Raw genomic sequence first — 16,470 nt, forward strand, 5'->3', positions numbered from 1 at the left:
AATGCCAGGGTCCGGCTTTACCTTTTCTGCTTGGCTGAGCTCCTCCTTACTCCTTAGCCTATCCCTGTGGGGGGGGTCTGGGCCCAGGCCCTCGTCTTCTAACAACTGCGCGTTCATGGTCAAGAGCCAAGCGGCTGTGCGGTCCAGGGCATTGGGGCTCACAGGTGAAGGGCCCTACAATGAAACACAGCTGTGAGGGTCTGGAGGGAGGCAGGGAGGGGGCCACCAGGTGAGTCACAGGGACAAGTGGCTCAGGGACATTGCAAGGGTAGGGGACCTCCAACCGGCCAGACAGTTACTGATACAGTCCCCAACTCAGGAATTCCCACTCCTGATGGCAGCCTGGGCAGAGTCAGGAGCCCAGGTGGCCTGAGTGCCCCTCTCTGCCACCCAGGTGAGAGCAAGTGAGCTCGGCCCGGCGGGTGGGCGGGCATTCAACCCAGAGCACATCTGTCCCACGTACTGTGTGTGGCCCCAGGGTGACACGAAAGTCCTGGAGGCCAGCTCAGAGCACAAAGGTGGGGGTGCTGGGGGTCTGGTCCTAACCTGGGTGGGGCCCGGAACTGGAGATGGATGGACCCCTCCCCTCTCTCCCTGACCCCAGCTGCCCCTGGGAGAACTGGCAGAGAGACCCCAAGGCCACACTGTTCCTGGTCAAGGATTCCGGCAGGGACCGGTGGGCCTCGGGAGAGAGGAGAGGTGGTATGCGTGGCAGGCTGGTGGGATGGGGCCACGTGTGGCCTTGCTCAGCATGGGATGGCAGCTGAGGACAGGTGAAATGACCAGGAGGAGCAGCACGACACGGGTGGGGTATGACGGCCCGGCAGCCCGAGAGCACAGCCTGCCCTTGGACAGCACCACTGACCTGCTTGTGCACTGCACGAGGCTTCAGCTCCGGGCTGTCACCCTTGGACGAGGATGAGGGCTGCCGAAGCCGGGCTCCGGGGCCAGCCCAATCAGGCGAGGCCGACGCCAGGGTTCCACTCGAGGGCCGCGGGTACTGCAGGGTGCTCAGCAGGGTGGGTGGCGTCCGGCCGCGGGGCGCAGGAGGTGGAGGCGGGGGCGGCGGCGGCGGCTGGTCGATCCTCCGCTGGGGGCCGGCACTGTTCTGCCGTGGCACCGTGGGCTGCCCGCCCTTCTCAGTCAGTGACATCTGCCGCCGCGCCAGCTCCCCGGGCCGCCGTGCCAGGTCCTCAGCGGCGCTGCTGAAACTTCCCAGCTTGGCAGCAGCTGCCAACTCCTCACTGTTGCTGTGGGAGCTCAAGGAGCTGTGGCCCTCGGAGCCCGAGTCGCCCAGGCCACGAGGCGAAAGCGGCAGGCCAGCCGCCATCTGGTACACGGGGTTCTGGAAGGAGAGTGGCGCCAGTAGCTGGGGCCGGCCTGGGGCGCCCTCGGAGGTACCCGGCGTGGTCGGCGTCTGGCCTGCCCGCCGCACCGTGGCCAGCCCTGCCAGGCTCGCTGGGGCTGCCCGAGCCGGCCACCCGGCCACCAGCTGTGATGCCGGCGCCTGCCCATCGGCGGTGAGGGCGTCGGGGCCCGCCGGGGAGCCCGCCTCCCCGTCCAGCGTGTGGGCATCTTGGAGGTCCACCATAGACAGGCTCTTGCCACCATTGGCCATCTGAAGATCAGGCTCGTTGGCTTCCGAGTAACTTGAGCTGCGGGCAGGTGAGGGCTGGACCCCGGAGGACCTTGTGACAAAAAACAAGTCCTTGTTTTCGGGGGTTGGAGACGGTAACCGGGTGAAATCTATGAGACTGCAGGGAGACAAGCACACACAGGGAAAGAAGGGGGAAGAGAAGAGCTGTTGAGTGCGGCCAAGGCGGCTCCAAACCAAGAACCCCGCCAGCCTGCCGGGGCCTGGCAGCCTGAGCACGGAGCCGGGGCTGCAGGGGGAGGGGGAGGCAGGGCAGGGGAGAGGAGGTGCACAGGCTGCAGAAGTGGGCTGGTCTTGCAACCAGTGGCCTGGCTGCAGCACCAAACCACAGCCCCGGCCGCAGCCCCTGGTGGAGGCCACCTCAGGGACTGGGCGGCCAGGACAGCCGCTCCTGCACAGCACCTCCCTTCTAGGGGCTGGCGCTGCTAGTTCCAGGCCAGGCAGCCCGGCACATCCGTTCCTGGTTCAGCTACACCTTGGGACATTGGGTGCCGCAGCCTGGAGTGTTCTAGAAAATTCCCCCTAGCTAAACCCAAACCCACAATGCAGTGGCTCTCTGCTATCCAAGGGTCTGACTTCAAAGAGGCTCCTGCAGCCTCTTCCCTCTTGTTTCTCCCCAGACTGACAACCAGAATGGGGACCTAGTGAAGCCTTCCCCCCCACCCCCACCCCTACCCCGCCCAGCCTCCTGCTGCCACCTTTGTCTGACTGGCAGGCGGGGGCTGCTGTTCCTGGCAAAAACAAGGAATCAGAGGAGGTGTGACTCAGGCAGGGAAGGTCTGCACCTGCAGAGGCAGGCTGTACCCTCCCCCCAGTGCCCCAGCCTCTCCCTGGCCCCTCCCCGGAAGCCGGCTCCTTAGAAAGCACAATGTGGTAGGTCAGGTGGGCTTTGGAGAGGAGGTTGTAGGGGTGGGGTAAAGAGAGCTCTGAGCAGACGGGGGCTCGACTATGGGGGGCTGGAGTTGGCCCAGCCTGGGATGGAGAGGTGCCGGGCTCCCTCTCAGCCTGAACTGAACTCTACCAAAACTGCTTTGTCTCGCTCAGCAGCTTGAATGAATGGACGCCCAAGGCTCACAGGGAGCTGGGAAGTGGCGTCCAGGCCTCTGCACTGCTGGCCTCCTCCCTGGCCTCTAGTCCTGCACACCACACCCCCGAGGTTCCTGATCTCAGTGCCCTTGCCTGCTTATAGGTCTGCCACCGCCTCAAGACAGGACCTGACTCCCGGCTCTGCTGTCCAGCCTTGTCCTTACGAGTTGGCCCAAAATGGCTGCAGGGGAGGGCATGAGTAAGGCAGAAATAGTTCCCCATAAACCCAAGTCTTTCAAAGGAACATCCTCATTTTGATATTAATATTCGAGAACGTTCTGCCTCCCTGTCCACCAACTGCTTTATTTACAGGTCACTGTGCCTTTGGGGCGAGAGCTCAGACTGTGGTCTGGACCTCCGATACCTCCCCTAGTTTCTGGAGCTCCCAGACTCAGAGCCTTGCAGTCAGTCACCCTGCACATGCCTGAGTGCTACTTCTGGAGGTTGATTCAGACGCAGGAAATACCAACAGAGTATTCTGAACACGCGACTGGGTAATCTAGACGTATTTGGGACCAAATGGTTCTTCAGCAGAGCGTATTTCTCCAGGTCTTTGTGTTAGTTCCTCTACGTAGAAGGCCTTTTTCACCAATGGAAATATTCCTTTATCTCACGAGCCCCCAACTATGGCACCACCTTCTCCAAGAAGCCTTCCCTGATTTTTCCCAATGGAGGTTCACTGACTACAGCCTGCGTAACACATTTCAAGTCTCATCTAGCTTATGTTATAAACATTTGTGTAGACGTCCTCCTCCCCAACGGGCTATAGACTGCCGCACCTTGCCTTCATGCGTACCCCACAACACCTGGTAAGCCTAGAAGGTCTTACCCAGAGAGGTCGTTCTCTATCACCATTTTCTGCAGTCCAGCCGAGATGCTGCTACTGCCAGAGCCAGGAGTGGAGGCCAAGTCGTTGGTCCCTGGGAGTTGCCCACTGCCTGGGATGCTCAGTGCTGTGTGGACATCCCTCAGGATTCGAGGCAGGGGCCCCAGTTTGGATATGATGCTCTGCAAACACACAGTAAGAGGCAGGTGTGATCTGTGGGGGCCACTTGGGAAGGCCAAGTGCTTTGCAGCTGCAGAGGAGCCCCTTGGAAAGGCAGGCCCTGCCCTCCCCCACCTGTCAGATCCAGCAGGCTGGGAAGCGGCTGGGAATCTGCACATGAACATTTTTCCCAGGCCTCAGTTATTTCTGGGAGTGAGAGAGGGCGCAAAGCCCAAAGGGAAAAATGGTGACCCAGCCCAAGCCTTCAACCCGGGGCTGTCCTATCCCTGTGCCCCAGAGAGGGGAGCCCAGGGGGTACCCCAGAATCTGCCACAGTGACAGCTCCTTCTCTGAGAGGCTTCTGGGATGCCCTCTACTTATGCACTGGCTTCCAGGACTTTGTGCAGAAGGAAAGTGTGAAACTCATGTTGTCAACACAGCACAGACTTGAGAAACAGACAGCTCAATTTCAAATCCTGGCTGCACTGGCATCAGCCATGACGGCAGCAGCCACCGTCCGTGCTTCCACCTGCTGGAGCGGATGTAGTGGTCGGAGGCCGGCTCAGGAACTCAGCAGGCAGTGGCCGATAGGGAGTGACCCCTCTGGTGCCTCTTGCAGCCAAAGGGCAGTGGACTCCCGCAAGCAGAAAGAGTGCAGCAGCAGAGCGCTGGGATGAACCCGAGAGTCCAGCGACAGTGCGGTGGCCTGTGTGCTCCTGTTCCAGACAGTGTGCGGCCACCAGGTCACAGCGGTGATGCGGCAGGACTTTCAGCAGTTAGATAGAAATGCATACTGTGGGCCCACCAAAGTTCCCGCTTGACCACAAACACAAGGAAAAGAACTCTGTGCCTGCGTGTGTACTTCACCCACGAGCAGAGGAATCTGGAGAGCTGCACACCAGAGGGCCCTGACTGAAACTGTGATAGCAGCAGGGAGGCCTTCCAGCTCTGTCTAGGCAGTAACTACTTTAGTCAGGTCTCGTGAGGTCCCGGAAAGCAGAAGATATTCTGGAAGCGGATCCTGCAGGCCTGGCCCTTGCCGACAGGAACCTGTCCACTGTGTGGGCTGGGGCTGCGGGGCCAATGGGGGGACCCCAGGTCACGGAAGGTGCCTGCCAGGTGGCTGCAGCAGGGTTAGAGGTGGCTCGGGAGTAAGATTTTCAACTGATGGTCAAGGGCAACTCTGGAAAGGTCTTCGCCTTCCTGCCTGACATGGGGAGGTACCGCATCTTCAGTCTACATTTTTCATGTCAGTGGCCTTAAACCCTGAAGCAAGGACATTTCTGGAGAAGCAGCAAAAGATGATCACATTTCTCACAGGCAGGGAGCACACCGTCCACTCACTGCTGAGTGTGCCCAGGCAGAGCGAGAGCCCCGGTGCACAAAGTGGGCTCCCGTGGCATGTGCTGGCCAAGTGAATGGGACACGCCCCTCCCAGGAAATGGGGCCCAGAGCCCCCCAGCGCATGCTGACAAGGCCTGGGCTGGCACCTCCGGCTCCAGCACCTGGGTGGGCAAACACTTTTGCCCCCCGAATTAGTCTGGAGGAGGACCCTTCAGCGCTGCGGCATCCTCTGGCCCAGCCCGACCCCCTGCAGCCCCATGGGGCCAGGCACCTGCTCCAGCTGGCTGACGGCCTCCCAGAGCAGCGAGTGCAGACTAGAGAGCTCCCGGCCCAGGTCAATGTAGCCCTCGAAGCCAGCCGTGTTGGAGACGGTCTCAGGGTTGGAGATCTCCAACAGGAAGCGCTGCATGTTGGTCCACTCATGCTCCAGGAACTGGTTCATGAATGACATGTACTCCTCCTTGCTGCCAAACCTGGACGGAAAGCAGGCAGGGTAAGAGCTCCGGGGCCCCGCCCAGGAGCCTCCCTTTTCTGAGGCCCTCCGCCTCCTCCACTCCCATCCCTCCGAGCCCACTGCAGCGGCTTCCGTGCCACTCACTCCCCTAGCCGGCCAATCTGTTCTGATTCAGGGCCCCCTCGTTCCTGGCTAAGCCCAGAGACCCTTTTCGGGACCTCTTCTCACAGGACACGGAACACTCTGTGGCCCTCACTCCCCATTCACTGCCGGTCAGTCTCCTTCTTTTCCGCCAGGTTCCAAAGGCTTGACGTCTAGATGCCTTTCAGTGCATGTCTGGCAGGCCTCTCTGCTGAGCTTTTGGACGTGCACATCCACACGCCCCTACCCTGCCCCTGGCCTGGCCAAATGACATCCGCTCTGTTGCCCCAGACCCAGGCCCTGCCACCAAGCTGCCTATCCTCAGGGGGGACACCACCATCCCCCAGATAGCTGAGCCAGAAGTCTGGTGGTGTCCGGCTTCTCGCTTCCTCACCGGTGAGACCTGCTGACTTTATCTTCCAGAAACCCCAGACCCCACAGCCACTGCCTCCTGTACCGCCACCCCTTGCCCCCAACACTTCTGCCACAGTTTCTTTTGTGGGTGGGAACTTCCGCTACCCTCTTGGCCCCGGCTCCGAGCTGCCTGCTGTGCTCCCTCCACGTGCCCCTGACGTTCAGGCTGACGGGTTTAGGACCCCAAACGGAGGACAGCCAACCTCCCTCTTGCTTCAGGCTGTCCAGGGGCTCTCCCTGCCCCACCTGCACCTCAAGTCCCTGTGACCTCTCGCATCTCGCCTCCCACTCCCCCTAGCCCAGCACTGACGAGTCGGGGATGCCGGCACATGACCCTCCCGGGGCCTGCCCAGGGGCACGTCTCCCAGGACCCCAGCCCAGGCCCCTCCCAAGAGGCCTGGGCGTCTCTCTCACTGCTCCGCTACTTCTCCCACATTCCTTCTCCCTGGGGAAGCACGGGTCTGGGAGGCTGGGGCCAGATGTGACTCAGAGCCCCGCACAGAGATGCCTACATAGGGCCCCATCCACACTGCAAACGAGCCCTTCCGTTTGCACCCACTGGCTCCAAGGGACAGCTAAGAACACTGAAGTGCTTTCTGAGCAAAGACATCCTTCACGGCATCAAACAAGGACAGTCTGAAACAACCTGAGAGCCCAACCATGCCAGGCGGGTCACGGAAACATGGGCCATTCTCCCTGGAAGGCATATTAGTCATTCATTGCAAAATGAGGCTTATGAATGTTAAGTACACGGGATAATCCTTATGATAAAATGTTAATTCAAAAAAGCAGAAGGAAAAAATATCTCCTCTTCTCACCTTTGAAAATGAAGGAAACGTACCCAAATGCCATGTACTTTCTGTAGGGGGAGGATGAGGGGTGGAGATTTTGTTTCGCACAACGGGGTCGGGAAGAACTGAGGACGGCGGGGCCATACATGGGGACCGTGCGCCGCCCAACTCCAACTCATCCCCGTGCTCCAGCTGGCGCCCAGACTCCGTCCAGAGGGGCGCCCGGCACTCACTTGGCGAAGTTGGCCAGGTTCTGGGTGACCTTGGCGATGAGGGTGAGGGTGCGGGCGGTGCGGTCATCAGGGTACTCCTGCAGCAGGTTGAAGAGCGAGGGCGACATGATGGCGGGGCAGAGGAAGCGCAGGAACAGGGAGGCACTGATGAGCCGCTCGCTGATGTCAGGCCGGCCGCGGCTGCTGCACTCCTGCCGCCACGAGGCAAACACCTCTTTCAGCTCCCGTGGGAAGACACTGAGGGGACAGAGGACGGGGAGCCAGTCATCGGGCAGGGTGCCGGGGCAGGAGGGTGCACAGCAGGGACCCAGGTCTGGGCCTGAGAGCGGGGGAGGTGGGCTGCGGGGGAGCTAGCCAGCACAGGGGAGCAGGGCACAGCGAGGGCCAAGGGAAGGCTTGCTGGAAGGAGCAGGATAGTTGAGCTCCAGGCAGGGAGGTGGGCTCTTCACAAAGGGGCCGAGAAGGGAGGGGCACGGGCACAGAAAGGCCAGGTCTCTGTCCCAACAAGAACCAGTGGCAGTGGCTAGCCTGCCCAGGGGCTTCACCCTCCGCCTCCAACACCAGGCACGAGGCACAGGGAGGAGAATACAACTGGGACCGGCCGCTGTTCCCTGGATGCCATCACTGGCTGCTGAGACTCACTCCCTTTGCTTGAATCACGTGCAGGAACTGGACGGCTTCAGCCGAGCTCAGAATGATCAAGATGGGAACAGCCTAATCACAGGATGACAAGACAGCTTTCCCCTTTCTTGGCGGGAAGGCAAATGGAGGGAGTGCACCCCCACCCACCGACGGGGGGCCAGTGGGGGTAGACAGGGGTCCTAGCACCCAGCTGGGGGCTCTCTCTGCTGAGCACCCACAGCCTGCTACAGTCAGGACTCACTGGCCAATCCTGAAGTGGTTTCCCTACTCTTTACCCAGAAAAGAGACGCCTCCCACCCCAGGAAGGACCAGGCTCAGCACTGCACAGACTCTACACCTGGCTCCATCACTGGCTCTGTCACTGGCTCCATCTCTAGCTCTGTCGCTAGCTCAGGGTGCTCTGAGCAAGTGCCCAGCCCTCCCTGACCTTCAGTTCCCTCACTCTTACAATGAGAATAGGGCCTGCCCTGCCAAGTTCACACGAACATCTCAAGGCCGTAAGAAGCCTTAATCAACTCACAAGGCTTTTGCCCAATAAGCCCAGCACCTGCCCAGCAGGCTTTCCACAGTGAATGAGGCTGAACCCGCAAAAGCATGCCGGAGAGACAGCGACAGGAGCAGGCCAAGGATCCTGAGTCCTGGCCCTCGAAATGCCTGACCAAGACCAGGCATTTCTGCCAGGAGGCAGCTGTGGAGCAATGACATCTGTGGAAGGCCTGTCCAGAACAGAAGGGTGCCTCTGGGCGCCTGACAAATATCACAAAGAGGAAATGGGAAATTGTCCACGGGTGTTTCCCTCTGTCCCACACCCAGTCTACCCTGGGAACGGGCGCTGGAGGGTGAAAGCCCAGCCCAGCCCAGCCCAACCCAGCCCAGCCCAGCCCAAGCACAGCCCTGAACCCCAAAGCGTTCAGGGCTGTCTCTCACCGCCAGGTCCCGGGATCACTTCTGGCCCAGCCCAAGGGGCCAGGCTGACCCTAGTTGGGTACCCTGTGCAGCCCAGGGGCGGAGGACATAGTAGGGGAACATCCATTCTGCGGCCTCTGGCTGTTCCCTCTGCTCCCTGCCCGCAGTTCTCACTCACCAAGCAGGCCTATCTCTGCTAGTCTTTCAGGAGCAGCAAGCCATTCCTGGGCCCTCCTAGGTCCAGCCCTGAGCTGGCAGATCCAGCTGCCCCCAGGGAGTTCCAAGTATATGCAGGAAACAGACATAGGCACAATCCCCCTCTGACCAAAGTGCTCAGAGGGGGTGAGACAACCATGTTGGATACCATGAAGGGGGGCCGCTGAGGGGAGGCAGGCATAAGGCCTTAAAACAGGAAGGGAGGTGGCGTGTGGTGGTGGGGCTGGGGGGGAGGGAGGCCCTGCCCAAGAAAGGAGTGAGGTATGGCGCGGGGGACAGGTGGTGGTGGCAACCCTGTGGACAGCGGAGAGGCCTCGCATGAAGCCATCTGCCTGACCCTGGAGGGTGCCTGGACGGGTCCTTGCCTACCTCGCTCCCCATGCTGAGGCTCCGACACCTGCGACAGTGGCCGGCCCACGGACGGGGCCCGCTAAGAGACTTGGTGACGTGCTGCCCCATCAATTCTCCACCCCATGTCCTGCACAGATTCTGGGACCCTCTTCTACATCGGAGAGCCCACCAAGGACCAGGACAGGGGTCCAGGCAGGAGGGAGGTCCCCTCCCAGAGCCACCACTTGGGAGCTACGTGAGGTTGCAGCTGGGCCACCAGTGACCTCATCAACCCTCCGCTCTATCGTGTAGGAGTCATGGAGGATGGAGCCCGAGGGCCTTGCCCGGCACCCTGCGGGCACACTGACACAAGCAGGGCCAGGGGCGCAGGCGGCACTGACCAGTAGGAGTTGATGATCTTGCAGAAGGCCAGCTCGCAGCACATCTTGAGGTTGCCCTGGTGCTCAGGGAGGTCGGCGGCCGAGCACTTGCTCGGGTCTACTTCGCAGTTCTCATCCGACTCATACAGCGCTTTGATGAACTCACCTGGGGCAGGAGGCAGCGAGAGGGCGTAAGGACTGGCGGGGGCGGGCCTCCCACCACCCGCGGCTAGCCTGCACCCTCCCTACCTAGCGCGTCCTGCAGGTACTTCTGGCCCACCAGCTTGAGGTACTCCTCGATGGCCTTAGTGGCCAGTGTGTTCTCCCGGAAGATGAGGTGTTCGTTGTCCCCGCAGCGGTCCACCTCTGACATCATCAGGTCGGTCAGGAAGTCCTGGGAAGGGAGGTGAGAAGAGCAGATGTGAGCAACCCGGACCGCAGGACCCGAGGATCCCAGCCCCACCCCCCAGCCAGAAGCACCCACTTCTTGCAGCTGGTCCGCTGGTGGTGCCCACCTCTGGGCAGTGGCTGCCCACCACTGGCAGGTGAGCACGGGCAGCCCACGGAGGGCAGACAGCTGGAGGTGGGGATGCGAGAGTGGGTCCAGCTGCCACATGGAGCCGGGAGCCAACTGCACTATGGTCAGCCCCGCTGGACTCAAACCCTGACCAGGCCTGGCCAGGAGACCAGAGCGGATCTCCCTTCCCGTCGCCAATAGCGCTAAAGAGGACACATGGGCCACCCCCCCTCCACTGTATAAACAGCTGCCACGATTCTCCTGCCCGTGACTCTGGCAGGGGCTCCCACACCAGACAGACTTGTTCTGTGCCGCCCCACGGGGGGGAAGCTGTCCAGACACCCGGGAAGGCCGTGGGCCATGGCTCAGATGGCGAGAACACAGTCCTTGGCTTGAGTGGTGAGGCAGCCCCTCACCGCTGTGGGTCCCAGGCTTCTGGAAGACAGCTATGAACCTGAGGAGTCTACGGGTCCCCTACACAGTGTCACAGGGAGACCCTGGAAGGAGCCTGAGCCCATGCCCTCTCTCCTGACTCTGAAGATGAAGTACGGTGAGCCTGCCTCCCTTGGGAGCCCCTGCCTCCTCAAGCCCTCAGCCAACCCTGGGACCTGGGGGAGGGGAAGAGAGGGAATCAGAGACCTAGCAGAGGGAGACAGAGGTGGCAAGGCAGCCAGCATGAGCCGGGGTTTCTGGTGCCCTGGAAATCCCTCACACTAATATGCACTGCTTTGGGCCCTCTGAAATCACAAGTGGCCCCTGAAATAGAGAAATCAGTTCTAGGTGCAGGAGACCTACCGGCCAAAGTCGGGAGGGGGAGTGGCTGATGCCTCTCTGGGTATCACACAGCCCGAGGACCCCTTCCTGCCCTACGGATGAGCTGTAGGGCCCCCTTCTCTGAGGACACAGAAGCAGAGGCAAGTACTGCCATGGGGCCTTGCAGCTCCACTGGGCTCCGGCTCCTGGTCACAGGTCTTCCTCAACTCCTGGGGTGGGTGCGGGGCCCAGGCTGGGATGAGAAGCTCTCTTTAGAGCTAAAACCCAATGAAGGGAAAGAGGCACAGAATAGTAAAGTGACCTGTCCAAGTTCACACACAGCTACCTGGGCCAGATCTGGAGTAGGGATGGCAGGGAGAAACCCTGGAGTCCAAGGGCAGGAAATCTACAAAGTCACGGCCCTGGAGGGCGGACCCTGGGGAGAGGGCAGGAAGGTGCTGAGGTGCCCACTCACAAACCTTTTATCTCAGGATTGCAGGGCCCTTACTAGACACTCTGCCTCTCCCCCAGAATGCCCCATTAGTTCCCAAGTGTTCAGAGAGAAGAAGCTCACAGGCACATCACCCCAGCTCAAGTTACTCTCCATTGTTCTGCCTAATGATCCCCCAGGCCCACTGAGGGCAGCTAGAGCCTGACGTCCAACTCCCTCCACGGTGGGGACCACAAGCCTTATAAAAAAAGGTCACCGCAGAAGGAAGTCGGATTGCCAGGCCAGCCTAGCCCTTGCGGTTGGGTCTTGAAAGAACAGACACAGCAGCAGAAGAGACCTCGCTCACTCCCTCTCTGGGGGCTGGGGATCCCTCAGTTCATTTGGTTTCCCAGCAGCCTACTAACACTGACCAGAGCTTGTCCAGCCTAGTCAGGTCCAAAGGGTGGGGGGGGGGGGACTCAGCACTCCCTCCCCGCACAGAGACCATGCTGAGGAAGTCCCTCTCCTTGAGGGGGGCCACCAGTCCAATAGGCGGGGGGCTCTAGAGGGCCCAAAGGGGGCTAAAGACTTCTGGGAACAGGTAAGGGAATAAGGGGCCCTGATGGGAGTTATGAGCCTGGGCCCCCAACCCACATCTCCCCTCTGCCCCAGACTGTGAGGGCTCAGGACCTTGACACATGGTGGTCCCTCACCTCCATCACATGCCACTTGGCTCTCAAACCACACCATGTCCAGAGCACAAAGGCCTGGCTCCTTCTTTTTACTTCATAAATGTAGATAAGACATTTGTGTTTTATTCTCCTATGACATGGGCCAGCACCCGCGGCCTTCTGCACTGTCCAGTCCTTCTCCACTGAACCCCCTTCAGGTAGCTCCCCACCAACGGAAGGGGCAGGGTGGAGGGGTGGGGGTCCACCTCTGAGGCCCACAGAACCACGCTCCACCGTGCTGGGCAGCTGGGCAGTGGGGGCCTTCCTGAAAGAGCCTACTTGTCTTCGGAGTCAGGTGCGAGGGAAGCACCTGTACAGCACCAGGCTGAGCGCAGCCTGGAAGATGAAAGCGGGGGGCAGGCAGAGAGGTGGGACCCTCCAACCCTACAGGAGGGCCTGCCGGATGGCTCTGGGACAGTCCCCGTTCCGTGAGCTGTGGGGCCAGGAACAGCTGTCACCATAGCGGGCTGACTGCTGAACAGCACAGGCACTGTGTGTACCATGTATGTGAGCCTGGCTGTGAGCCTGTGTGCCTTACGTGGGAGGGGGAGGCTGGGGACTAGGACAGGCCGTCACATGTCAGGGATGTCACCTGAATGCTCCCTCACTGGATGTGTGTCAAGGAGAGGCCAGCCCTCGAGGGCTGCAGAGAGGCCCCTCAAACCTGCTCCTTCACTCTACGCCACGGTCCCATCCCTCAGCTCCACGTGTGCGTTACCAACCACCTCCAACCGTGGAGGAGGGACACAAAGCCCCCCATTCTGTGACACAACTCTGGGGCTTAGGGGGCCCACCTGGCTGTGATGGGTGCCTCTGTGAGAGCTAAACGCCGTGACTCGGACACAGGGGACAGTGGGTAACCTAGTACGCACCACCAGGCCTCCGTGTGGGCCGCACAATGTGCAAAGACCCACCTGTGCCCACACACGCACCTTGACCTTGCCCGTACTCTGCAGAATGTGCACCAGGGCCGACGCCATCTCCTCCTTGGTCTTGGCACTGAGGATCGGCTCGAGGGCTGCACAGAGCCCCAGGTAGTGGTTGGTGATGTGCTCGGCAAACTCTTTGTACATCTCCATGGGCAGGATGGTGATGGTCTGGTAGCGCGCCTTGATGCGGATCATGGGCCCGGGGCCCTTGCCACCCTTGGGGTTGGGCGTCACCACCGGGTACCACTTCTCCACAAACTGTCGCCCGGCCACGGAGGCAGCCGGCAGGCTCACCAGGCCCAGGTAACTGTTGCGCTCCTTCTTCTTCTTCTTGTCCGTCTCCCGGTACAGGTGGACGGTGACAGTGCGCAGGGGTGGCAGGTTGTGGAACTCAAAGTGCTCCCCCCAGAAGACATTGTCGGTCTTGAGCTTGCCCGTGGTGCGGGCGTAGAGCACGTCGTCCAGGCACAACTCGCACAGGTACTTCTTCTTGGCCGGCAGGTCCTTGGCCTCAATCACCCACAGCTTCAGGATGTGCTCCACACGCCGGCTGTTGTCCTGCACACGTACAAGGGGGCCGCGCTCACCGTGGGGGCTGCAGAGAGCTCTCAGATCCAGGAGGGGCCCAGCCCCGATATGGGATCAGGAGGAGGCAGGGACAGCTCTGGAGTCTGGCGGACAAGGGGCTGGGTCTCTGCTCTGCCTTGCACTGGCCCACTGACCTTAAGCCCATGACTTAACCTAAGCCTTGGGTCTCTTTTCTGTGAAATGGGAACGAAATGGAGTGACAGACCAAGTAAGAGGGCAGCACAAGGCCTGGCACACAGCAGACAACTGTGCCATTTCCCAGCTCTTCTGCATTCGCCAGTCTGTAAAGTCACTTAGAGGTGACCGCTGCTAAGTCCCCTTCTTTATTAGTGAGGTCACGGTGACCAGGACTCTGCCCAAGCCCTGCAGGCAGGCCATGTAGGCAGGCACAGAAGTGGCCAATTACAGGAGGGAGATCCATGAACCTGACGGGAGGAGCTGGGGGCCCACCAGCCTAGGCCAGAGGTGCTCCTCTGAAGGAACAGCCGTCCAAGCCAGAACTGGACACATATGGAACCAGCCATATGCATGGTTAGGGGGCAGGGTAGGGGGGGACACGGGAATTCAGGCAGCAGGGCACCAGCACCCAATCTCCGTTCTCTGGCCTGCGTCAGCCTGGCCAAATGGAGCTCCTACTTCGGGGGCCGACACCACTGCCCACTCGGGCGCCGCCTCCACCCCCTATCGCGACCTACACCCGAGAACCCTACTCCGTCCCCCTTGCCAGAGTCTGTGTCTGGTCTGGGTCTAGGCTTACCTTGTTGGGGTGTACCGCTCGCCGGAGGTTCTCCATCCACTTATCCCGCTCGGCTGCCGATCGGCAGGAGAAGCACTTGCTTCCCGACGATGTCGTCACCTGGGGGACGGGCAGGATAGTGTCACAGGAGGGGAGCACAGCAAGGCTGGTATGATGGAAGACCTCTGGACCCTGGAGGACTTCAGCCGCCGAGTATGCGCCACAGCCACAGAGGGGAGGCAGAACAAGGCTCACAAAGACTACATTTGCAGGTGACTCGCTGAGACCCAAGTCCCAGAGCAGGTCAGCAACAGCAGGACAGCCCATGCCTGGACCAGTTGGTGCCTGGCCCCAGCTTCCCACCCTTGCCTCAGCACCCTTGTCCACAGGAAAGCATCTTTATGGCTCCAGCCTCTCTCCCAGAGGTGGCAGGAGAGAAGGTGAGGGGCCCTCTGTCCAGGTCAGAAGGCAAAGCTTACCCAGAACCTCCCTCTACAGGTAAAACCACAGGCACCAAGGACACAACCACCAGTAAGCACAAAGGATCACCTCAGTCCTCAGTTGACACCTTCTGACAGTTCTTTTCCCAAGTGGCAGTGACCATAGTGATGGTCACAGAAACTTAGCATTTTGGGGGCCACACTGGAGAAATAAGAATCTAGGGGTGCCTGGGTGGCTCAGAGGTTTAAGCCTCTGCCTTCAGCTCAGGTCATGATCTCAGGGTCCTGGGATTGAGCCCCGCATCGGGCTCTCTGCTCAGCAGGGAGCCTGATTCCCCTTCTCTCTCTGCCTACTTGTGATCTCTCTGTCAAATAAATAAATAAAATCTTTAAAAAAAGAAAAAAAAGAATTGGACTATCTAGGCCTGCTGGGCCCTGGGGTCTTTCTGTCTGAAACCCTTCCCCTCCCCTGTGTTCCTCATCCTTCGGTCTCCTCCAGATGAGGGGACCTAACCCAAGCAGCTCCTACTCTGTTCCTGCTGTCCCCAGCACCAGGCCAAGGGCTCTACAGGGGGAAAGCAGAGTCCTCATCCAGCCCACTCAAGGGCCTGCACAAAACAGCACCCCTGCTGTGCACAAGCGGACAGGCATCAGCTTCAGCGCATCCCAAGCAAAGACATCAGAGCCCGATGGACCAGGAGCCTGGAGCACGAGACGGCACCCAGTGAGCACAGAGCATACAGCAGGTGCCAGGTCGCACTCCATTCTTTCCCCAGGGCAGGAGTGCTTGGAGGTTGTCCCTGAGTAGCTGATTTTCATTACCAGGCTCATTCCTCTATCAGAGAGCTCCCTTAATCATGCAAGATTGTTAGGGGTGGGAAGCCACCCAGAAACAGAGTTGGGAAGAGAATACGAATAATTGGAGAAGCTATTAGGAACTCCCAGGAACACCTGCAACATTAGCTACCCTGGTCCTGGCTTGGCCTCGGGCTGCCTTGTGACTGCTGACATCTTCTTGATCAATCTGGGCCTTGGCTTCCCCATCTACAGTGAGGGACTGGGCAGGTCACAGCCTTGCACACCCTGCATATGTTGGGTGGCTGACTCTCTGCTCTCAAACCTTGGGTCACAGAAAGCTAGAGGAAGAAAGGCTCTGGCTCTCATTATGCACAAGGGGAGACAAAGCCCCAAAAGGCAATGGTCTCTCCTACCCCACAATGCGTTTGAGGGGTTTCTGAGAAGTGAGCAGGCTCTAGGGCTTAAGCAATTCTATACAGGCTTTCTCTCCCTCACCCACTGGGACCTTGTGCCCTGCACATGGAGGACAGTGCTGACCCATTTTCAAGGAGCCCACGGAGCAGAAACAAGCACCCCGTCTCCCACCTCCATCTGGTTTCTCAGGAGCCAAAAGCTATGAGCAGACTTCCAGCCTTGCCCCAAAGCAATCCAGAGAGTGTCTGGATGCAAACTGGCCTGACCAGGAGAGGACACCCGTGCCCCACCCCACCCATGCAGGGGGACACACCTCGAAGCAGTAGTCCTGGCCCAGGATGCTGCTGTGCACCGGCTTGATGACCACCTCCTCCTCCATGCTGAGGTCCAGAGCTTCCACCGCGTTGCTGGGGCTGAGCAGGGACTCGTGGGAGCGAGACTCCTTCAGCCTGGGCATCAGATGGGACCTGGGGGGGTGGGGGAGGCTCTTGCGTCAGGCCCAGCCTGCCACGCCCCTCCCTTCCCCCTTTCTCCAGGAAGCCTGCCCAGACCTCCCAG

At 60.2% G+C, this 16,470-nt stretch overlaps 1 protein-coding gene across 11 annotated transcripts in view; it reads right to left on the bottom strand.

The window, feature by feature from the left end:
* Window positions 1-16,470, bottom strand: part of DAB2IP (DAB2 interacting protein) — a 189,418-nt gene that overhangs the window by 11,160 nt on the left and 161,788 nt on the right. For 9 of the 11 annotated variants that reach the window (XM_059142886.1, XM_059142883.1, XM_059142891.1 and 6 more), the window contains 10 exons: window positions 16,226-16,379; window positions 14,282-14,380; window positions 12,940-13,494; window positions 9,826-9,970; window positions 9,598-9,742; window positions 7,103-7,339; window positions 5,341-5,542; window positions 3,570-3,748; window positions 866-1,754; window positions 22-174 (listed from right to left, as the gene is read on the bottom strand). In XM_059142886.1, coding sequence (XP_058998869.1) covers window positions 22-174; window positions 866-1,754; window positions 3,570-3,748; window positions 5,341-5,542; window positions 7,103-7,339; window positions 9,598-9,742; window positions 9,826-9,970; window positions 12,940-13,494; window positions 14,282-14,380; window positions 16,226-16,379 — 2,758 coding nt within the window. The remainder of the gene's footprint in view (window positions 1-21; window positions 175-865; window positions 1,755-3,569; window positions 3,749-5,340; window positions 5,543-7,102; window positions 7,340-9,597; window positions 9,743-9,825; window positions 9,971-12,939; window positions 13,495-14,281; window positions 14,381-16,225; window positions 16,380-16,470) is intronic. The other 2 variants (XM_059142884.1, XM_059142888.1) reach the window with 2 other exon arrangements.

Source organism: Mustela lutreola, chromosome 12 (genome assembly GCF_030435805.1).
Source record: "Mustela lutreola isolate mMusLut2 chromosome 12, mMusLut2.pri, whole genome shotgun sequence".
Classification (NCBI taxonomy): Eukaryota; Metazoa; Chordata; class Mammalia; order Carnivora; family Mustelidae; genus Mustela; species Mustela lutreola.